This window comes from Culex quinquefasciatus, chromosome 3 (assembly GCF_015732765.1).
Source record: "Culex quinquefasciatus strain JHB chromosome 3, VPISU_Cqui_1.0_pri_paternal, whole genome shotgun sequence".
Classification (NCBI taxonomy): Eukaryota; Metazoa; Arthropoda; class Insecta; order Diptera; family Culicidae; genus Culex; species Culex quinquefasciatus.
Window position 1 is genome coordinate 45,452,598 of NC_051863.1, and position 24,988 is coordinate 45,477,585.

Sequence of the window (24,988 nt, forward strand, 5' to 3'; positions counted from 1 at the left end):
GGCCAACATTTACTTCCCCCATCCGACGGAAGGCGTGATCAGACAAATCTCGTCTCAAAATTTGCCACCGGGACCTTCTGGAATCGAACCCAGGCCGACTGGGTGAAAGGCAACCACGCTTACCCCTACACCACGGTCCCGGCTAATAATACATATATAACTTTATTATATAATAAAGCGAAACTGCTCACATAATTTCGCTGCGTTTGAACTCATATTTCAAATTATGAAAATTTTAATATTTTCCAAAAATACGGTATTTTGAGAAATTTTTTGTATTTTACGAAACAATAACTCTAATAAAGTGAAAATGCATACAAAGTTTCGCTAGATTTAAAAACGTTACTTATCCACCCTCAGGTGGTTGGCGCCTTCCTCACATTTAAAGGGTGCTATCCAAAATGCCAAAGTGCGTAACACTTAAGTGCTTATAACTTTTGATAGGGTTGTCAGATCTTCAATGTTTTGGACGCGTTAGAAAGATCTTTTGAATACTCATTCTACGATAGGTCGCATGAGAGATCCGGACAATGTTTCCATCAAAATATCTGAGATCCGGCTTCCAAACAGTGCATAAATAACTTTGAAGTGCTTATAACTTTTGATAGGGTTGTCAGATCTTCAATGTTTTAGACGCGTTGGAAAGGTCTTTTGAATACCTATCCAATGATAGGTCGCATGAGAGATCCGGACAACGTTTTTATCAACGTATCTGAGATCCGGCCTCCAAAAAGCGTATAAATAACACTTAAGTGCTTATAACTTTTGATAGATTTGTCAGATCTTCAATGTCTTGGACGCGTTGGAAAGGTCTTTTAAATACCTTTCTGAAAATGTATAGCATGACGGGTTTTCTTACAAAAACCACCCTTTTTACAATCTTCCGGACTTTTGTTAAAATCGTTTTTTAAGCATAACTTTTGAAGTACTTAACTAAACTTCATAATTTTTAATAGCGACTTATGGGACCCCAAGACGGATCGAATGACGCCAAAACGGACAAAATCGGTTCAGCCAATGTCGAGATAATCGAGTGACAATTTTTTTATCAACATCCCACCACACACACAGACATTTGCTCAGAATTTGATTCTGAGTCGATAGGTATACATGAAGGTGGGTCTAGGAGGTCTTATTGAGAAGTTCATTTTTCGAGTGATTTTATAGCCTTTCCTCAGTAACGTGAGGAAGGCAAAAATACAATATTCTGTAAAAAATTTAGTATTTTTCAAAAAGGCACAATAAAGTGAAAATGCATACAAAATTTTGCTCTCTTCAAAAAATACAATAATTTGAGTATTTCTTTTAAAAAAACTCCAATAAAGTTAAAATGCATACAAAATTTCGTTCATTAAAAAATACAATATTTCGTGAACATCCATACAAAATTTCGCTTCGTTCGAAAAAATATAATATTTTGTGAAAATTTGAGTATTTTCCAAAAAAACTCTAATAAAGAGAAAATGCATACAAAATTTCGCTTCGTTTAAAAACATACAATATTCTATGAAAATTTGAGTTTTTACAAAACAATAAACGCTTATAAAGTGAAAATGCAGTAGTATTTTTGTGTGTACATCCTTGGACCAAATTCGACCATTCACATTTTTTTAACGAAGTGATATTTATATTGTATTTTTCAAGGATTGAAATTTTGTAGTTTTTTTTTCAGAAAAACTCAAATTATTATTATTTTTTTTGAGGGAAGCAAAATTATGTATGCATTTTCACTTTATTGGGGCATTTTTGAACAATACTTAAATTTTCACAGAATATTGCATTTTTTAAATTTTGTGAAACTTTGTATGCATTTTCTTTATAAGAGTTTTTTTTCGTATAGTACAATTTGTTTCACAAAATACCTTATTTTTAAAAATATTCTTATTTTCATAATTTGAAATATGAGTTCAAACGCAGCGAAATTTCGTGAGCATTTTCACTTTATTATAGTTTCATTTTGTAAAATATTAAAATTTTCGTAAAATATTGCTTTTTTACCAAAGCGATTTTTTGTATGCATTTTCACCTGAGAGTTTTTTTTTTGTAAACTACTAAAATTTTCACAAAATATTTTTTTTTAACGAAGCGGAATTTTGTATGCATTTTTTCTTCATTAGGGTACTTTATTTTGAAAATAATCAAATTTTCACTAAATATTGTATTTTTTAAAGGAAACCAAATTTTTTATGCAAATAAAATTTCGCTTTGTTTAAACTCATATTGCAAACTATGAAAATAAGAATATTTTTTAAAAAAAATGCGGTATTTTGTGAAAAATTGAGTTTAAAAAACTCTAATAAAGTAAAACTTCATAAAAAGTTTCGCTAAGTTTGAAAATATGCAATATTTCGAGAAAATTTGAGTATTTTACAAAAAAAACCAATGAAGTGAAAATGCATACACAATTTTGCTTCGTTCATAAAATACAATATGAGTATTTTACAAAAAAAAAAAACTCGAATGAAGTGAAAATGCATACAAATTACTCAGAATTGAAAATGCATAAAAAATACAATAATTCGAATATTCCTCAAAAAAAAAAAACTCTTATAAAGTTAAAATGCATACAAAATTTCGTTCTTTCAAAAATACAATATTTTGTGAACATTCGTCCAAAATTTCGCATCGTTCAAAGAAAAACAATATTTTTTGAAAATTTGAGTATTTTCCAAAAAAAAACTAAAATTAATAGAAAATGTATACAAAAATTCTCTTCGTTTACATACACATACAATATTCTAGGAGAATTTGAGTACCGTAAACCGGGGTGACTTTGATAGGATTTCAATTTGTTTTTAAAATATTTTCCAACAGGTAAGGTTTTTCTCAAGATTATTTTTTTTTAAACATGTACTGGGGTAGGCCACACAAAGTCCATACACTATTTTGGAAAAAAGTTTTTTTCAATAGTGTTTAGAAAAATAATTACGTAAAAAATACTTAGTTTAAATTCCGGGGTGACTTTGATAGTCATAGTTTTTCTTGTTAAAATCATATTTAAGATGTTCAAACTATATTTGTACGTTGAATGTACCATCAAAAATGTAGCTGATAAAGTTTTTATGAAAAAAAATCAATGTTTATATTTAGTCAACTAACTTTATAAGCTTTTTATCAAAATACTAATAAGTTTTACATAAAATTGTTGAAAAGTAGGAATTTTGCCTGAAATTGGTTAAAAAAAATTTTGTTTATAAAATTATCGATTTATATTGCATTTTAAACTGAATACAAAGCACGAATCACAAGTTTTCACATTTTACATGAAATTTGTTTAACTGAAATTGCATATAAATTTGGAGATTTTTTTTTAATTGTGTTTCAAGGATACATAATTTTTATTATTTACAAACTTATTTAACATTCTCCTAGTGAAAAATTGTCCAAAGAACCCGAAAATGCATTCCGTTTTCCGATTCAAAATCATGTTCATTGAGAAAATCAGAGAAAATTGAGAGCCGGGACCGTGGTGTAGGGGTAAGCGTGGTTGCCTTTCACCCAGTCGGCCTGGGTTTGATCCCAGAAGGTCCCGGTGGCAAATTGTGAGACGAAATTTGTCTGATCACGCCTTCCGTCGGAAGGGAAGTAAATGTTGGTCCCGGACTAACCTAAAAAAAAAAAGGTTAGGTCGATAGCTCAGTCCAGGTGTAGGAGTTGTCTCCCTGGGTCCTGCCTCGGTGGAGTCGCTGGTAGGCAGTTGGACTCTCAATCCAAAGGTCGTCAGTTCGAATCCCGGGGTGGATGGAAGCTTAGGTGTAAAAAGAGGTTTGCAATTGCCTCAACAATCAAGCCTTCGGACACCTAGTTTCGAGTAGGAATCTCGCAATCGAGAACGCCAAGGCAATGATGTAGAGCGAATAATTTGATTTGATTTGATTTTGAGAAAATCATGACACTTTGAGAAGTTTAAAATAATGACTTTCATCAATATTTTCTTAATTATAGTTAACTTACACCCAAACGGCGGTCGCATGATTGTGATGCATGGCAGCATGAAAGTATATCAGAATCTGCATGAAAACTCTCCTCATGCATTTTTTGCAATATAGGGGTATGACATTTTTGCCCGTTACCGACAATTATCGACATTACCGACGGCTTTTCGGTTGTATTTCACAAAAAAACCCTTTACAGAACGAGGATTGAACCACCAACTTCTTGGTTATTGATCCGACACGCTACCACCACGCCATGGACGCTTGATGAAAAGTGAGTGAAAGAGCACCAACATATTCTTCTCTTTGGAGTGTTGCTCGGGAACGGGCCAGCATTATATGTGTTGGTGAGAACTGCAGATCGCTGAAATGTTTACACGCGGGCAAAAATGATTTACGGGCTTGCTGCAAAAAATGTTATAAAATGTGACATTTTCTGCAGCAAATCCACTGTTGCAGATTTTGAGATATATTTTTCCTTTGGGTGTACTTTTTAAACATTTCAAAATTTTATGCAAAGTTCTTCTTGAGGTACTTTGAACACTTCTCTACCATGGTCAGTATGATTCTGAACCATTCCGTACGTATTTTAATTGTACTCTTCATTTTCTCTTCATTGCAAACCTATCAAAGTCACCCCGTTTTACGGTATTAACAAAACAATAAACGCTTATAAAGTGAAAATGCATACAAAAATTGTGAAAAGTTGAGTATTTTACAGAATAAAACTCTAAAAAATGAAAAATTACATTATTCTGTGCAAATTTGAGTGTTTTAGTATTTATTTTTGTGTACATCCTTGGACCAAATTCGCCCATTCACATTTTTTTACAAAGCAATATTTATATTGTATTTTTCAATGAACGAAATTTTGTTTGCATTTTAACTTTATTAGAGTTTTTTTTGAGAAATAATGAAATTATTGTTTTTTTTTTTTTTTGAAGGAAGCAAAATTGTGTAAGCATTTTCACTTTATTGGGGCATTTTTGAACAAAATTCAAGTTTTCACAGAATATTGTATTTTTTAAATGTAGCGAAACTTTGTATGCAATTTCACTTTATTAGAGTTCGTTTTTCGAAAAATATAAAAATTATCCCAAAATACCGTATTTTTTTGAAAATATTATATTTTTTATAATTTGAAATATGAGTTCAAACGCAGCGAATTTTTTTTTCACTTTATTATTGTTTCATTTTGTAAAATATTCAAATTTTCTCAGAATATCGTTTTTATACCGATGCGATTTTTTGTATGCATTTTTACTTTAGATTTTTTTTGTAATACATTAAAATTTTCAAAAAATATTGTTTATTTTAATGAAGCGAAATTTTGTATGCATTTTCTCTTTAACATTCCAACGCCCAAGGCTTCAAAAAAGTTGGAACGGTAACTTCAATTCAATGGTTCTCGGGCATAACTCACCCAATCAAGATGATTCTTTTTTCCAGTGATTTGTTAGGATGTCTAGATGATCCTAGAACTTTACAGAACTCAATTTGATCAAATCTGTAATTTTTGCGATCAAAAACATCGTTCCAACTTTTTTTTCGCGTGTAAAAAAATCGCCAAAAATTCCGCGGAGGCAGTCTTTTTGAAAAAGTTGGAACGATGTTTTCGGTCGCAGAAATAACAGATTTGTTCAAATCAAGTTCTGCAAAATTTTAGGATTATCTAGACATTCTTACAAATCCCTGGAAACAAGAACCGTCTCGATTGGTTGAGTTATGCCAGAGAACCAGCGAGTTGAAGTTACCGTTCCAACTTTTTTGGGAGTCTTGGGCGTCCGTGTAAGTTGGACATGCGTTGGGCGTTCCAGTGTTAAAAAACCAATGAAGTGAACATGCATTCAAAATTTTGGTTCGTTCAAAAACATACAATATTCTATGAAAATTTGAGAATTTACAAAACCAATTCATTCATTGAAATTCATACTAGCCTTTTTAGCCAAGAAAATTTTCAACTGTTTTTTTTTTATTCAAAATAACAAAGACTTTGATAAAGTCCAATTTCAATTCTTTAGTTGGTCTAACTAAAATAATAATCACATTCTATTCATTTGAATGTTGATATTTTCAGTCCTGATTTGTATTTGTTAATTATACTCTGTTTAGATACAAAGGAATGAAGCAATAATAAATTAGTAAATAAAATTAGTAATAATTAAAAGTAGTAATTAAAAATATCAGAACCTCGCAATATCCCCAAATAAAAAAAATATAATTTCAAAATCAAACACATCAAGGAATGAATTCAAAATAAGTGCTTGCGCGCCATGAGAGTGTGTGCGTGCGGCCAGCACAATCCACGCGCCTCGCCACGGCACACGGGAGTTTTTGTCTCTGAGGTTTCTCCTTTGATTCGTTGCCCGTTGCGTTGCGCGAGAAGCAAATATTTGATTATTTTTTTGGTAATCAAAAAGTGTGTTATAAAAGTTAGTGAACTATTGATTTATATATACCACCGTGTTCGTTACATTCTAACGAATCTAACGGTATATAAAAATATAGCTGAATAATGGAATATATTACCAAAAACTTGGGTGGAATTGCGCTCCTCTGATTTTCACCAAAGTCCATGGGAATCGTATGGAGAAGTATAAAAATCGTGAGTTTAACTGAAAAACTAAACTAGTTGTTCATATTTTGACTTAGAGACTTGATTTTTTTTACAGTGATCCGTTAGAATATGGGCAACATTGTGATGGTCATGGTTTTTTGAAATTCGTTGAAATCGATTTTTAAAAAATCAAAAAGTTAGATGCGCCAAATCACGACAAAATTTGGTTCTAGCTCCCGTTTCGCCTTAAATGACAGAAAGCGCAAATCGGCAGAAAAAAAGTGAATTTCCCAATTGTACATTTTTAAACCGAATCTGAAGGTGAACAGTATTTTTTAAAGGTTTATCCGCATCTAATGAGTCCAACGAGCATGGCAACTTTTTATGGTTGTTAGTTTAGATGTTAAAATATTTTTTGACATTTTACTCTTTACAGATAAATGTTTTTTGCTGTTCGACTTTTTAGCAAAACGAAATCCTGGACAATGATCAGAATAAGCAAAATCCTACGTAAGATTTTACATGACCTGGAGCTTCCGAAGAAAATAAACTGATTTGAATAGCAAAAAATGCTGGAAATGGTCGTTGATAGAGTAACACTTCTTCAAGTTTAAGTTCTATTCGACCAGATCTGATAAAACGATGCATTTATATTTATTAAATAATTTAATTTAATCTCATCAAGTATGTATAATAGATAAAACCTCATCCAACAAACTTGGCAAAGTCCAACGTTCCTCACCTTGTCATTATCATCGAATTTCAATCCCTTAAATCGAGGTTCTAGGCTAGCAAGCGGGCTCTCCTTGTTCGTGGGCGATCCGCCCAGTACGTACTCGACCATCTTGACGCCGAGGCCACCCGTCGAGTCTCGTGGGCTAAAAAAGAAGTAAACAAATTTAGATATTTTGATGTTACTAAGAGTGTTTGCCTTGAACTCACCTCAAAATCCCCGTCGACCCGGTCGGGTTCGTGTCCGGTGCGTGCGGGAAGATGCGCCGGGAGGCCAGGATCGCGTCGCCCTGCGTGGACCACGTCGAGTCGCGCCACACCTGGTGGTCGGTGCTGCCGTGCAGCTGGAGCGGTGCCAGCGGCCCGGTCGCGCCCGCTCCGGTGGCCACCTTGACGTCGTTGCTGCTACCACCGCCCTTCTCCCACAGCTTCTTCGTGGCCGACGTGTTGATCTGTGGAAGACACCAAACAAAACAATAGTTATTGAGCATGTGTGGTGACAATCCCCCTTTTTTCCCCTACATTTGACGTCATCGACAAAAGGGGAAAGCAGCTGCGGCAGTGACCAATTTTGCATTCAAGGATGGAAGATGAAACAGAGAGGAAAAGAGAGCCAAAGGCGGAAAGAAAAGTTTTCTGCCGGTGATCAATAATTACCGGCCGGCGAAGCCCGTGAAACAAAACGCTCTGCAGGCGACCAATGGACCAATGGACAATGGAAGATGATTTTCAAGAGATCGGTGGCGTGAGAATTTGAGCAGTAATGGTAATGGCGAGGGACCATGACAGACCATCTACCGTCTCAAGGTAGAACAGTCTCTTCTACCGGTTGATCGGTGGTGTAATTAGCTTGTGGTGAGCAATACCAATGCCTTACTTTATACAATTTCTGGTCTTTTTGCTGCAATTCTACGATTCTCAAATTTTGCCTTTCCCATTGAGGGAAAGGTTACGATTTATTCAAAACATGATTTTTTTTAAATAACTACGTCAACGATCAACAAGTGCAAGCAGCATTGAACTGATTTTGACCCGTTTTTGAATCTCATAGATGAACTGAAAATATTTTAAAGTTTTGGCAACGCTGTCCAAATATGAGAGCGCTTAAATAGAATTTTCAGATTTATTTAAAACTCCTGCATAACAAACAAAAGACTTTATTCCAAAAACCATGTAAATTTTTCAATTTTGGTTCCGTCATCAGGGGTGACATTGGGTCATACAAAAATGCTAAAATTTGTCCCAATGTCACCCCTAATTACGGTTATTGTTTTGATAAGAATGACTACCAGAGCTGGTTAGCTTTTTTTAATTAAGTTAAGTAAATCGGCCAAATTACTAAACCAAGCTTTGTTGAATTGAATGTGTTCAAAATCTGGTTTAACTTAGCTTCGCTTGGAGACTTTTTTAGAGGACAAGGGAAATTCTCCACGATATCCTGAAGCGATTTTTTGAGAAGTGAATTGGGTACTAAAGCCCTATGTCAATTTTTATGTACAACGGTAAAAAACACGATTTAAACCCATTTCTGATCACTTTTTTTTTTTCATTTTAATGCAAAAACAAATACAAGACAACATTTTTTTGATGGATCAACTATGGTCCCCTTGGAACGAGCTGTCAAGTAGGAGCTTTTCTGTGAAGAAGAACCGCGAGGTTAATTTTTCAAAATTTATTTAAAAATCCATTTTAAATTCTTTGTGGTCGTACAAAGGATCATTGTACTCAGAAAAATAAGCTTTATCGCTGTAAACAATAATATCAGCAATCTAAGCTTCATTTTAGGACCCAATTGTCACGGAACCATCCATAAAGCACTTTTTTTGTAAATTTCAAGCAACACCTCGATTCCAAAAGTTCATGTGGTTTATGGATAGCCCCCACTATTATAATAAGCGTTCAAATTATTCAGTAGCTAGCAATTTTTCCAAAAACGAGCATTTTTTTCTTTTTGAAAATTTGATTTTTCTATACAAAAATGCAACATGAGCAATTCTCTACGAAATCGGTTTTTCTTTAATTTTAATTTTTATATTTTTTAATCCGTCTGAAACTTTTTTGGTGCCTTCGGTATGCCCAAAGAAGACATTTTGCCGCATTTGTTTGTCCATACAATTTTCCATACTGATTGGCAGCTGTCCATACAAAAAAGATATATGAAAATTCAAAAATCTGTATCCTTTGAAGGATTTTTTTGATCGATTTGGTGTCTTCGGCAAAGTTGTAGGTAGGGATTTAATCACACTTTTTGTCACTAAAACTTGATTTGCAAAAAAAAACACTATTTTCAATTATTTTTAATGTTCTGATATGTTTTAGGGGACATCAAATGCCAACTTTTCAGATATTTCCAGAACGGGCGAAAAATTTTTGACCGAGTTATGATTTTTCGAATCAATACTGATTTTTTTTCAATAAATCGAAATATTGGTCGCACAAATTTTTCAACTTCATTTTTCATGTAAAGTCGAATTTGCAATCAAAAAGTATTTTAGTGAAATTTTGATAAAGTGCACCGTTTTCAAGTTATAGCCATTTTTGGGGTTTTTTTTTTTTTTTTTTTTTTGAAAATAGCTGCAGTTTATCATATTTTTAAAATTAGTGTTTACCTTTGAAAAAAAAATTTTGAAAGGCTGAGAAAATTCTCTATATTTTGCTTTATTGATACGACCTTTAGGTTTTGAGATATTGCCATGTAAAGGTTTAAAAACAGGAAAATTTATGTTTTCTATGTCTCACCCAAAAACTCACCATTATCTAACGTCGCAACTAATGGTTCGATTTTCAATGTTGAATTATGAAACATTTGAGAAATTTTCCGATTTTTTCAAAAACAATAATTTAAAAAAAAATCAAGCATAACATTTCAAAAAGGCAAAATATTGAACGTTTGTCTGTCAATTGTCATTCAATTTGATAGAAGTAAACACAAACACTAAAAAATCTTAATTTTGCTTTGGCAGGAAGGGGCAAAATAATTAAAACGAAAAAAATATGTAAAAACCTTACCTAAATTGTTATTCAGTTCTTTCAAATATTTATAATTTTAGCACATTTTCAAAAAATGTTCCACTTTACATCAAGTTAAGACAATAACTACTTCAACTTGAATTGAGGGAATTCCCGGAATGATTAGAAAGTTCCCGGGAAACGGAAAATTTTACGCTCTATTCACCCCACAATTTGAGTGAGTGGGACACGCTCTTCGTTTACAGAGCTTATATGCCCTTTTGAAATGTTAGTCTCCGATTCTGTTACAGTCTTAAACAAATATTTTCAAGCACTGTTTAGCTTGTTTACAAAAAAGTGTCCAAAAGTGAAGGAGGTACTGGACTATGACAGACACACTCGCAAACTTTTTCGTGTTTGACAGTTTGCCAACCTCGCAAGCAAAGCAAAATGTATGCAGACTGACGTTTCTGCAAACAAATGCAGGCAAACTGTTAAAAAGTGTGAAATTGTTTGTTTGTCAAAGTCTATTTCCTCCTTGAGCAGGGTTTGATCGATTTAGTTTCTTTAGCAATGGTGTAGGACTTTTCAGAAAAAAAACATGGGTTCATTTCATTTTTATCAACAAAAACATAATTTTGCGAGACTTTGGCCCTATTTTCATATGGTTTAATGGACAAAAAATTTCCAACTTTCAAGTTAGTGCATGTGGAACAAGATTTTTTTAACAAACAGTGATTTTTGAAAAGTTAGGAAAACGTTTTTTTTTCAAAAATCATTTTTGAGAGGGCTTTTGTGACTATTTGATGCAAAGCACCGCTGCTTTCAAGTTATGTTAAATCTTTTTCAAATTTAAAAATAGAGTCTATTCTTGATCATCTCTGCGAAAAATATGTTCAAATAGCTGAGAGAAAAAAAAAATCCACAATTTTCTTTTGTTTTACACTGTCTAATCTAATCTAATCAGACCCTAGCGCAGCCAATCTTTCGAAGGGATCCTGGAGAGTGCCTTAGGTTAGATGACGCCTAGCACTCTTCTTGTCATTTATTAACATTTGTAGTGCGCCATTGCATTGAAATGCATTGAAACATCACAAGCGTTAAAGCGGCCAGGCCTACTGCGTAAAGCCGTATCGCAGAGATGACTCGTAATTGGGTTGAGTTTGAGCACTGAGTGTTCGAACAACAACACAATTCTGAATCGACAGAGGAGGAAGAAGCGTGGGGACACACCACCATACGCTCCGAGATTTTGGTTGTATTCGTTGGGAGCACCATGCTAAGAAGGTTTGGTACTCCGGGACCCTCTGGGATGGGACATTGTATTTCCACGAATGCCCTGGACACTATTTGCCGTGGTTATAGCGCCATAACTCGCTCTCTGTAACAGTATTCCTAATTCCAGTCCACGCTCATCAAGTCGTCATGGCCTAGTGGTTAGCATTTTTGCTAACCAATCCAAAGGACGGGGGATCGAACCCCGCCTCGAGCGACTTTGATTTTTCGTTCAATTTCAAAATTATGTGTTCTTAACTTTCTCGTTGGGAGCAGATGGGCATCGAACCCAGAACCATTCGCTTACAAAGCGAACACCGTAACCAGTCAGCCACGGCCGCTCCTCAATTTTCTTTTGTTTTACACTGTGTCAAAATACTTAAAAACCAAAAAAAAAATGTTTTAAAGGATTAAAAAAAAAACAAGAAATATCTGAATCATAATTTTTTTTTAAATTTGCTTCTTTCTTGACATAAATCAGTACTCAATAACTGGCTACAGCTAAAGCGCATTTAAAAAGCAGTCAAATGTCAGCAAACAAGAACAAAGCAAAATGATCGAGGGATAAAATTGTTTTAAAAGAAATTTTGAGGGACATGCAAAGAAGTTTCAAATGGGTTAGATCTAGTAATAAATATTAGTTATTTTATTTCCATTATAATAAAAAAACGTTACTTAACCAACCTTTAGGTGGTTGACGCCTTCCTCACATTTAAAGGGTGCTATCCAAAATGCAAAAAGTGCATAAATAACACTTAAGTGCTTATAACTTTTGATAGGGTTGTCAGATCTTCAATGTTTTGGACGCGTTGGAAAGGTCTTTTAAATACCTATCCAACGATTGGTTGCATAAGAGATCCGGACAGCATTTTCATCAAAATATCTGAGATCCGGCTTCGAAAAACTTATAACTTTTAATTTTAAAATATTAAAACATATTTTTTTTTTGAAACCAACAATAAAAAGTGCAATGAAAACAAAAATTGTAGTGTTAACAGTTTGCTGAAGGCACCAAACTGATCCGAAAATTAGTTTTCAAGATATACATTTGCACACCCATTTTTTATGGCCATCATTGACATTTGTGACAAAAACTAAAAAAAATTAAAAATTCGATCTGCGAAAAAACGAGAATTATTCCCATAAATTTACTTTGGGTTCGATATTTCAGCCAGCTAGATACATTGAATTGGTTGAATTACAGGGGATTTCTTCAATCCCGCAACCGGAAAAAGAGCTCACGTTCATTCGCACCAAATTGGAGAAGGGGAGAATCTCCGCCAAGCAGCCAAGTGTCGGCGTGTTCTGGAAGAGTGGTCTCCGCAAAAATAAAAAATAATTAAATTAGCATTTGAATTTCAAATTTATAATTGCCGCTGTTCGGCGCAGCAGCAATACGCGATGTTGATCAGCACAAGTCGGGTGAAAGTAGAACGAGCGATTCCTAATTATTTGAGGCGTTGCATGCGATTACGGAGGTCTTCTCAGAACCGGCTACCGCTAGATATGCTCCATGTATGGCCAAAGACACCAGCAAGAACAACTCGGCGCGAGACAGTTGTAGCGGAGAAGGTCGCTGCGAAGGAGTTCACAGTCCCAGCTAGAGCACAGACAACTTGGAACGAACGCGACTAGAAAAGGAAGCACACGTACAAAAAAAAAGAAGCTCGCATAACGTGGGGCAAGAGAAAAAGAAGAAAAAAAACCTCGATGAGAGCTGGACAGCGGCGCGCAAGCACCACAGTCAAGGCCGGCCAAGAGTCGTCAACCGCGCGTACTCACACACAGAGTACGTACAGAGCAGGTGAGACAACATTCGTCTGGGGTGGGAACCCAGTCGTCAAACCGGGTGGCGACCGGCTGGGTTTGCTGCTTCCCACTTTGGAGTAGACATTTAAAGAGCTTAACAGGTAATATGAGGAGCATTGGTCGCTTACAGCATAGTTGACTGCTATTTATTTGGAATTTTCAACGATCTGCGCTTAACATCTACTGCAGATAGCGAGGGAGCCTTTGCCAAAAAATACGGTAACCCACGGTCATCGTATCGTATTCCGCGCGGCCCCCAAAAATGGGGACAACACCGCCGCAGCAGCTGTCTGCAGCTTTCGAACCTCCCATCCCCACCACAATCGTTGCCCCCCTTCCCCACCATCGTAGAAGAGCAAAAGTAGAGCAAACTCAATCAAACATTAATCTGTTCGCTATTGGGGGCCCGTGCGCTGGGGCCAATTTTCACCCCAACCCAGCCACCAGGTTGAGGTCACTGCTGCTGCTGCTGCTGCTGCTATTGTTAACCCACACTCACCGCGGCGTTGTTCCGTGCAATGTACTGGTTCTGGGGCGCCAGCACGCCGTACTGCTGCGCGCCGCCCCCGAGATACACGAGCTGCTCCTGGCCGGGCGGCCCCGGTGGCTTCTGGACGACCCCGTTGACGTTCACGTTCGGCGGGTGCAGGTGGTCGTACATGCCGGCCGCGCCCTGCATCTGCATCTGCATCGTGGGCACGTTGCCCATGGCGGCGGCAGCGGCGGCCGCGGCCGTGTGGTTGAGCATTGTCTGGTTGAGATGGTTCTGGTGGTGGCTGGCCAGGTGGTTCGCCAGCTGCTGGTGCTGCTGCGACGGATGGTTCATCATCGAGAGTTGCTGCTGGTGCTGTTGAAGCTGCTGTTGCTGCTGCTGCTGTTGTTGCTGTTGCTGCTGGGCCACGGCGTTGGCGTGCTGATGCTGTTGGTGCTGCTGGTGGACCTGGTGCTTCGTGACGGACGAGATGGTCGGCGGCGGAAGCAACCCTCCGGTACTGTGGTTCGTCAGCGTTGGGTTGTACTTCCACTTGTCTTGGTTCTGCGAAGGTAACAGAAAAAAAAACACTTTTCTTAGCATCGCCGCTCAGAAGGCACATCGGCAGTAGTACTCACGTCGATAATGGCGTCATCGCCGGATGCCCACCGGGACTGCTTCTGGGCGAACTGGTTGAACTCGGTCTCGTTCGGGTGCCGCTGGAACACGTACCCGACCGCGGCGTCGTCCTGTGACCGGATCGGTGCCGCCCCCCGTCCGCCCCCGTCGTCGTGCCCGCCGAGCAGCTTCATCGCCTCGGGCTCGAGTGGATGCTGCAACTGAAAAGTGGAGAAAAAAAAAAACAAGTAAGAAACCAAAACATAAACAGTTCGATTAATAAAATAAGAAATTATGAGCTCGCGACGGCCAGTGAAACATTTTAGACTTGTAGGATTGTGTGCAGTAGGTAGATACAGTGAGAACGCGAACGGGGGAACGCGAGCAAGTTCAGTCCTTCCTACTGCCGTTCTACGCATAATTGTCCCATGTCAGTTTTGGTCGATTTTGACTTTATGCCATTTTTAAGTTTAGTTTGATGTGTACTTTAAGAAAAACACATAAAATCTGGTACTTTGTTCGGAAACTCATTAAAAACAACACCAAGTCTGTTTGTCCCATCGTTAAACTTCTACGCATAATTGTCCCACCAAGTATTTTCTTACACGGAATCATTAGTTTTACTAAACATTATGTCTTGTTTACCTTTTGTAAAACAAGAGAATCACAAACAAAGGTGATAAACTGCTAACTGGGGTGATTAGGGACACATAGGGCGAAAAGGAACCCACGGGACAATTATGCGTAGAAACACAGAAATCGGTCGAAAAATTTCAATCGCGTTTTTCTCAGTTGCACTTTTTTGAACATGGGACAATTATGCGTAGAACGGCAGCCTAGCTCTGGGAACCCGTTGAAAGCTGGTTTGGCTTGTGGATGCTGCGTGTTGTTTTGGCGTTGATTGCATGAAGCAATTTATTCTCCCCTTCGGCAGCAAACTGAACTTCAGTAGCATGATATGATATCAGACAAACCACATGAAGAATCGCATTCATAAAATAATTTTTGCGGAGATAAATAAGTTAAGGAAGGAATTGATAAGTTCCCCAACCTACGCAGCTTGAGGAGGAGTGATGAGATCAAGCAAGTAGAGGAGTTGTTTAAACTAATCTGTACTAATCTGTTTACTTAACTGTAAAAGATTGAATAAATCGTTCTTTGTCGAACCGTCAACTGGACTCTGACACTGGCAACTTTTACAGAAGCACATACAAAGCATATGAGCAATAGGGTGTAATATCAAAATCGATTTTCCAGCACAGCAATTTTTCAGTTCCTTTTGGGGTCCTGAACAACTCCCCAAAGTTTGGGAACGATTGGTTTAGTCCTCACTTTGCGCAAAACGATTCAATTTTCCATATAAATTTGTATGAAAAAAAACATTTTTTTGGATTTTAATATTTATAAAATCCACGTTTCACGCTGTACTAATACCGGATTCATATTCGGATGCTCTAAAAGGTGCTCTACAACTTTCCCGAAGAGAGTATGGTGCTAGTTTGTCTGTGAAAAAAGATACAGCGTCCTAAAAACTCGTCTAAAACGTGATTTTCGAGCAAAAAACACGTTTTAGACGAGTTTTGAACACGCTGTATCTTTTTTTAGGAGCAAGTTAGCACCATACTCTCTTCGGGAAAGTTGTAGAGCACCTTCCAAGGCATCCGAATATGAATCCGGTTTTAGTACAGCGTGAAAAGTGGATTTTATAAATATCAAAATCCAAAAAAAATAGTTTTTCTCATACAAAGTTATATGGAAAATTGAATCGCTTTGCGCAAAGTGAGGACTAAAACAATCGTTCCCAAACTTTGGGGAGTTGTTTAGGACCCCAAAAGGAACTAAAAAGTGGCTGTGCTCGCTAAATTTGGAGAACTTTCTTTTTTTCCATACAACCATATTACACCCTAATGAGCAATTCTCTACGAAATCGGTATTTTATTTTTTGAATTTTAATTTTTGTATTTTTTAATCCGACTGAAACTTCGGTATGCCCAAAGAAGCCATTTTGCATCATTAGTTTGTCCATATAATTTTCCATACAAAATTGACAGCTGTCCATACAAAAATGATGTATGAAAATTCAAAAATCTGTATCATTTGAAGGAATTTTTTGATCGATTTGATGTCTTCTGCAAAGTTGTAGGTATGAAAGAAATGATACACGGTAAAATTTTTCTTGGTGACTTTTTACTTAACTTTTTGTCACTAAAACTTGATTTGCAACAAAACACTATTTTTTTTATATGTTTTAGAGGACATCAAATGCCAACTTTTCAAAAATTTCCAGATTGTGCAAAAAATCTTTGAGCGAGTTATGAATTTTTCGATCAACACTGTTTTTTTTAAATCGACATATTGGTCGCAAACATTTTTCAACTTCATTTTTCGATGTAAAATCAAATTTGCAATCAAAAAGTACTCAAGTGAAATTTTGATAAACTGCACTGTTTTCAATTTAAAAAGCCATTTTTAGGTAACTTTTTTGAAAATATCCGCAGTTTTTTTTAATTAGTGCAGTTGTTTGCCCACTTTTGAAAAAATATTTTTGAAAAGTTGAGAAAATTCTCTATATTTTGCTTTTTTGGACTTTGTTAATACGATCCTTAGTTGCTGAGATATTGCCATGCAAAGGTTTAAAAACAGGAAAATTGATGTTTTCTAAGTCTGACCCAAATAACCCACCCTTTTCTAATGTCGATATCTCAGCAATTAATGGTCCCATTTTCAATGTTAAAAAATGAAACATTCGTGAAATTTTTCCGATCTTTTCGAAAACAATATTTTCAAAAAAAAATAAATCAAGACTAACATTTCAAAAGGACAAAACATTCAGTATTACGCCCTGTTAAAATGTTAGTCTTGGTCACTTGCATGGCAATATCTGAGCAACTAAGAGTCGTACGTATCACAGGGTGGCCACCTCGGGAAAAAACCGGGAAAACCGGGAAAAAACCGGGATTTTTATCCGCCGGGAGAAAACCGGGAAAAACTCGGGAATTCGACTGACATACCGGGAAAATATTTTAAGTCTAGTTAAAATTTTACAAAAGCCTCTTTAATTTATTCAATATGTTCTTTTCTCAATTAGAATGTTATTCCTGTTATTGAGCAATTCTCTACGAAATCGGTCTTTTTTCTTCAATTTTAATTTTTGTATTTTTTAATCCGACTGAAACTTTTTTGGTGCCTTCGGTATGCCCAAATAAGCCATTTTGCATCATTAGTTTGTCCATATAATTTTCCATACAAATTTGGCAGCTGTCCATACAAAAATGATGTATGAAAATTCAAAAATCTGTATCTTTTGAAGGAATTTTTGATCGATTTGGTGTCTTCGGCAAAGTTGTAGGTATGGATACGGACTACACTGGAAAAATAATACACGGTAAAAAAATTTGGTGATTTTTTATTTAACTTTATCACTAAAACTTGATTTACAAAAAACACTATTTTTAATTTTTTATTTTTGATATGTTTTAGAGGACATAAAATGCCAACTTTTCAGAAATTTCAGGTTGTGCAAAAATCATTGACCGAGTTATGAATTTTTAATCAATACTGATTTTTCAAAAATCGAAATTTTGGTCGTAAAATTTTCAACTTCATTTTTCGATGTAAAATCAAATTTGCAATCAAAAGTACTTTAGTGAAATTTTGATAAAGTGCACCGTTTTCAAGTTATAGCCATATTTAAGTGACTTTTTGAAAATAGTCGCAGTTTTTATTTTTAAAATTAGTGCACATGTTTGCCCAGTTTTGAAAAAATATTTTTGAAAAGCTGAGAAAATTCTCTATATTTTGCTTATTCGGACTTTGTTGATACGACCTTTAGTTGCTGAGATATTGCAATGCAAAGGTTTAAAAACAGGAAAATTGATGTTTTCTAAGTTTCACCCAAACAACCCACCATTTTCTATCGTCAATATCTCAGCAACTAATGGTCCGATTTTCAATGTTAATATATGAAACAATTGTGAAATTTTCCGATATTTTCGAAAAAATATTTTCAAAATTTTCAAATCAAGACTAACATTTTAAAAGGGCGTAATATTGAATGTTTGGCCTTTTTGAAATGTTAGTCTTGATTTGAAAATTTTGAAAATATTTTTTTCGAAAAGATCGGAAAATTTTACAAATGTTTCATATATTAACATTGAAAATCGGACCATTAGTTGCTAAGATATTGACGATAGAAAATGGTGGGTTGTTTGGGTGAGACTTAGAAATCATCAATTTTCCTGTTTTTAAACCTTTGCATTGCAATATCTCAGCAACTAAAGGTCGTATCAACAAAGTCCGAATAAGCAAAATATAGAGAATTTTCTCAGCTTTTCAAAATATTTTTTCAAAACTGGGCAAACATGTGCACTAATTTTAAAAATGAAAACTGCGACTATTTTCAAAAAGTCACTTAAATATGGCTATAACTTGAAAACGGTGCACTTTATCAAAATTTCACTAAAGTACTTTTGATTGCAAATTTAATTTTACATCGAAAATGAAGTTGAAAATTTTACGACCAAAATTTCGATTTTTGAAAAATCAGTATTGATTAAAAATTCATAACTCGGTCAATGATTTTTTGCACAACCTGGAAATTTCTGAAAAGTTGGCATTTTATGTCCTCTAAAACATATCAAAAAATAAAAAAAATTAAAAATAGTGTTTTTTTGTAAATCAAGTTTTAGTGACAAAAAGTTAAATAAAAAAATCACCAAATTTTTTTTACCGTGTATTATATTTTTCTAGTGTAGTCCGTATCCATACCTACAACTTTGCCGAAGACACCAAATCGATCAAAAAATTCCTTCAAAAGATACAGATTTTTGAATTTTCATACATCATTTTTGTATGGACAGCTGCCAAATTTGTATGGAAAATTATATGGACAAACTAATGATGCAAAATGGCTTCTTTGGGCATACCGAAGGCACCAAAAAAGTTTCAGTCGGATTAAAAAATACAAAAAAAATCGAATGACCGAAATCCTAGAGAACTGCTCTATTATAAATTAAGAATTCGCGAAAACTATGTTTGAATTTGTGTAGTAGACTCATGCTTCTTGGTTATGGATGTTTTTTGTATCCTATTATATTTTTACAAGGCGATTTTTTTTAATAAAGCAAAATGTTTCCTCTACCAGCGATTCTCAACCTGGGGTACATATACCCCTGGGGGTACCACGAGCGGTCTCAGGGGGTCCGGAGGACAAACCCCGCAATGGCGAACATTTGTCCCAAACAAAATATTTGAGAGAATAAAAAAACAAATTGCTTTGAATCAAAAAAAATAACAACCATGCATAAGGTGCAATGAATTACAGGCGAATTGTTTTTGACCAATCAGAAAATGTTTAAAAAATATTTGAATGATAAATCTATAATTTGCATTCGTTTAGAAATTTTATGAATTTGAAGTAAAGTGCACCGTTTTTGAGTTTTTTTGTTTTTTTTTCTACAATTATTTGTTTTAAATTTGTATATGCAACAAAAGAATGGATCAAAAATGTTCAAAAAAGAAAGCAGAAAAGAATTTTCTCAACCATTTAATAGAACTTCAAAAAAATACTATTTACAAAATTTAAATTAACATAAAAATAAAATTTAAAAAAAATATGGGGGATGTTTGTAGAAATGAAAAAGACAACGAAAATTTAATTTACAAAAAAAAATCTCTAAATTTAAAGACATTTTCAGTAGTTTTAAAGAAAAACAGGAAACAACATTTTATTATGAAGCTTTATTAAAAAAAAAAAAGAAAAAAAAACTGATTTGAAGAAATGCACATGGACGTTGTGTGGCCTATCCAGTACATGTTTTTAAACAACTCTAGAAACAAGATTTACGACATTTTCAATACTTCAAAATTCATGTTTCTTTCTTCGTGAATTGGAATGTAAAAAAATCTCATGCAAACGAAAAATTTCATGTATGAACGCTAGGGGGTACCAGCAGCTTAAGTAACACGAAAAAGGGTACCTAGCCTAGAAAAGGTTGAGAACCGTTGAATTATAACATATTTCAACATAAAAATAATAATATCATGGAGTTTCTGTTTGTAAATAAATTTTATTTGATAATATTTGAGAATCTCAGCCAGACAAATTATTAAGGACAACTTGCAATGAATTTTTTTTTGCAAAGTTTTTTTAAATGTCGTTTGAAATTTATGTAAAATTTTCAGAAATTTTAAAAATACAATATATTCAGAATTCTGCTACAAAAACGTTACTTGAAATACAGGCAATCACTTTTAAGTGATTACTACATCAACACAAAAATTGAGATCATGTTGAAAATAAGGCCGATGCTAATATTTTTCAAAATTTTTGTCCCTCGGCTCTGGCCGGGGTCAAGTGGGGGAATAATCCATAGTCTCAACATTTGAATGCAAAAAGTGTTCAAATACATTTTACACTAGTTTATTTGTTTTGTCTTCAAAAAATGTAAGATTTTGCGGTAACAAAAAAAAACTAAAGGTGTAAAATTAAAAAAAAAAAAAAAGATTATTAAATTCACCCTCGAATTAACCCAAACATGCTTAAAAATGATTCCAAACGCAAGGGAATGCATTTTATATTGATTTCAGCTGGTTGCACTTAAATGTCAATTGAAATTTTGATGTTTTTTAAAAATATTTTGTGCCCCCTGATTTTTCGAGGCAACTAACGAATTAACGAGCATTTACATAACTGTTGATAACAATTTATTTTTGCAATTCTTTTCTTTAAAATTAATAAATTGTAGTAATAATTAATCTCATTCTAAAAAATAAAACGATTTTTTAAATTTTGAGGTTAAACAATCTACATGTATGATGATGAAAAATCCCAATCATTATGGAAATTAGATGTTTGGATTGGAAACAGATAAAAACGGCTTCGTTTACAACTTACTTACTTTTTACTCAAGATTTGAAAGCTTTCTTGAGGAATTCAAACTTTGAACCAAATGTATGCGTTCAAAAAGTATGTTGGTACTAACGTTAGCCTAAAAAAACATTGTAGTTTGGTTTAAAAACATTTCGGAGAATTCCTTCTGGGCTCGGGAGAAAACCGGGAAAAAACCGGGAAATTGAAAATCGACATCTGGTGGCCACCCTGACGTATCAACAAAGTTCAAAAAAGCAAAATATAGAGAATTTTCTCAGCTTTTCAAAAATATTTTTTTCAAAAGTGGGCAAACATGTGCTCTAATTTAAAAAGATGAAAAACTGCGACTATTTTCAAACAAGTAACCTAAAAATGGCTTTAACTTGAAAACGGTGCCGTTTATCCAAATTGAACTGAAGTAATTTTTGATAGCAAATTTGATTTTACATCGAAAAATTAGGCTGAAAATTTTTTGCGACTAATATTTCGATTTTTTTAAAAAATCAGCATTGATTAAAAAAATCATAATTCGGTCAAAGATTTTTGCACTACCTGGAATTTTCTGAAAAGTTGGCATTCTCCATACCTAGAACTTTGCCCAAGAAACCGAATCGATCAAAAGATACAGATTTTTGAATTTTTATATTTTTTTTTAAGGACAGCTGCCAAATGTGTATGGAAAATTATATGGACAAACGAACAATGCAAAATGGCTTCTTTGGGCATACCGAAGGCGCCAAAAATGTATCAGTAGGATTGAAAAATACAAAAAAAAAAAAACAAATTATTTTCGGAGTTGGAGTCGAAGTCCCTTCAAAACCCAAGAAAAGAACTGGCTTCGCAGACAGCAATGGATTTTTTAATAGTTCCAACATATTTTGAACAAAATAAGCTATTTTTTATACATAACTTATTTTTTAGGTCATCTAAGTGCTGCGACCGAGGATCGGTCAACATCTAATAAATAATACATAGCAATACAACACCTTACACTCCATACTTCGAGATAATGTAATTAGCTGAGTAATTTGTCATGGAATCGGCCAGTTTCGTGTATTTTTTTAATTGACTAAAATTTTGTGGGGTTCTTCCCTTGACCAAAAAGAAAATATTCGAAAATTTGTATCTTTTGGAGAATTTTTCTGATCGATTTCGTATCCTCGACAAAGTTGCAGGTATTAATGAGGACTGTTTTGTAAAAATAGGTACACGATCCTGTTTTTGTCGATTTTTAAATAATTTTTTGTACAAAAAATCAATTTCCCAAAATCCGTATCATATAATTTTTTAAAAGAAATGTTTTAATTCAGGGACAAAATCCTGCAACAAGATCTATAGAGATGCACGTAAAAAAAAGTTGCAGTCGTGTTTTGATTTTTCAAAGGTGTTTTTTGGAAAGTAAAAATCTAACTATTTTTAAGTGCGTCGTTTTCGAGATGATTTTAACTAAACATTTCACCTTTTCGATTTTTTAAAATTGTGTCCCTCTGTGAAAATATTTATGTCATTCGAAAAGTTCAAAAAATATCTAATTCCTGCAATTAATAATTCAATTTGCAATGTTAACAAATTCATTTTTTTTTAATTTTCTGATCTCTTCGAAAAAATATATTGATTTTTTTTTTTATAAAGACTAAAATGAAAAAGTGTTATATTAAATATTTGGAGTAAGTATTTAAAATATATATAACTCGATAGCAATTGTTTTCCGTATTTTTCTATGACTCAAAAGTTACGGGTTGGTGTCCCTTGAAACTAGAGGTGGGCAAAATGGCTATTTTTAAGGAGCCGCTCATTTTCGTTCGCTCATTAAAAATAGCCGCTCTTCTGAAAGGCTCTTTCGCTCTTTTTCAAAATATAGATGAAAATGATATTTTTAAAGAATGGTGCTATTTCACATTGGATTTATATAAATTATTAAAAAAAAATAACTAAAAACGAGAAGATGCCCTTTAAATCCATAAATCTTGGCGATCTCTATGTCAACTTATCTACTTGAACCTAAGGCTGGTACAAATATTTTTAAAAGTTTTTGTCACCCCCCCTTCAAAATTGGCCCGAAAAATCAGGGGGCAAAAAAAATATTTTTACAATAAACTTTAAAATTTCAATGAACATTCAAGTGCAACCAACTGAAATCAAATTAAAATACATTCTTCTGCGTTTAAAATCATTTTTAGCATGTTTGGGTTTATTAAAAATCTTAATATTTTTGAAAATTTTCGATGCAAAATCTTTTTTTCGATACAATTTTTGTTTTTGTCAGATCTTAGATTTTTTGAAACCTAATGATTGCAAAACAACTGAACTAGTGTAAAATGCATTTTAAAACACTTTTTTCATTTAAATGTGAAGACTATGGCTTGTTATTTAAATTTTTATATTTTTTTATTTTTTTGCCCCCCCCCCCTTGACCTCGGCCAGGGCCGAGGGACAAAAACTTTTTTAAATATTTGCATCGGCCTAAACGTTTGAACGATCGAATGGTATCCTTTACTTAAATCCAGGACTTTGGAAAAAATGCTATTGATTTTAAAATAGCGCTGCCAAAATTGAACTAATGATGATATTCTATCAAGAGTAAATATACTGTTAACTCTTTTCTACATTCTGATTTTATAGATAAAGTCTATAAACGGTGAAGTTTATTTAGCCAAAAGGATTTATTTTTTTCCTAAATCTCGAAGCTATTTAGCAGATTTTTGATAATAATTTACAAGTTGGGCAATTTGAAATGGGTAATTCTCTACCAACTCACACGAAATCGGGAAAAGTTGCCCTGACCCCTCTTCGATTTGCATGAAACTTTGTCCTAAGGGGTAACTTTTGTCCCTGATCACGAATCCGAGGTCCGTTTTTTGATATCTCGTGACGGAGGGGCGGTACGACCCCTTCAATTTTTGAACATGCGAAGAAAGAGTTATTTTTCAATAAGGCCGATGCAAATATTTAAAAAAGTTTTTGTCCCTCGGCCCTGGCCGAGGTCAAGGGGGGGGGCAAAAAAAATAAAAAAATATAAAAATTTAAATAACAAGCCATAATCTTCACATTTAAATGAAAAAAGTGTTTTAAAATGCATTTTACACTAGTTCAGTTGTTTTGCAATCATTAGTTTTCAAAAATCTAAGATCTGACAAAACAAAATTGTATCGAAAAAAGATTTTGCATCGAAAATTTTCAAAAATCTTAAGATTTTTAATAAACCCAAACATGCTAAAAATGATTTTAAACGCAGGAGAATGTATTTTAATTTGATTTCAGCTGGTTGCACTTGAATTTTCATTGAAATTTTGAAGTTTATTGTAAAAATATTTTTTTTGCCCCCTGATTTTTCGGGCCAATTTTGAAGGGGGGGGTGACAAAAACTTTTAAAAATATTTGTACCAGCCTAATTTGCAGCCTGAAAAGGTGATGAGATAGAAATTTGGTGTCAAAGGGACTTTTATGTAAAATTAGACGCCCGATTTGATGGCGTACTCAGAATTCCGAAAAAAAACGTATTTTTCATCGAAAAAAAACACTAAAAACTTTTTAAAAATTCTCTCATTTTCCGTTACTCAACTGTAAAAAATTTTGGAACATGTCATTTTATGGGAAATTCAATGTACTTTTCGAATCTACATTGACCCAGAAGGGTCATTTAGAACAAAATTTTTCATTTAAAAATTTCGTGTTTTTTTCTAACTTTGCAGGATTATTTTTTAGAGTGTAACAATGTTGTACAAAGTTGTAGAGCAGACAATTTCAAAAATTTTGATATATAGACATAA

General features: G+C 34.3%; 1 protein-coding gene across 2 annotated transcripts in view; it reads right to left on the bottom strand.

The window, feature by feature from the left end:
- The window catches only part of LOC6050340 (maternal protein pumilio), a 236,149-nt gene that overhangs the window by 182,474 nt on the left and 28,687 nt on the right, over positions 1 to 24,988 (bottom strand). For both annotated transcript variants that reach the window (XM_038262706.1, XM_038262705.1), the window contains exons 4-7: positions 14,368 to 14,568; positions 13,757 to 14,293; positions 7,435 to 7,676; positions 7,235 to 7,370 (exon numbers count right to left, since the gene is read on the bottom strand). In XM_038262706.1, the coding sequence (XP_038118634.1) occupies positions 7,235 to 7,370; positions 7,435 to 7,676; positions 13,757 to 14,293; positions 14,368 to 14,541 (1,089 nt within the window). In that variant the 5' untranslated portion in view covers positions 14,542 to 14,568. The remainder of the gene's footprint in view (positions 1 to 7,234; positions 7,371 to 7,434; positions 7,677 to 13,756; positions 14,294 to 14,367; positions 14,569 to 24,988) is intronic.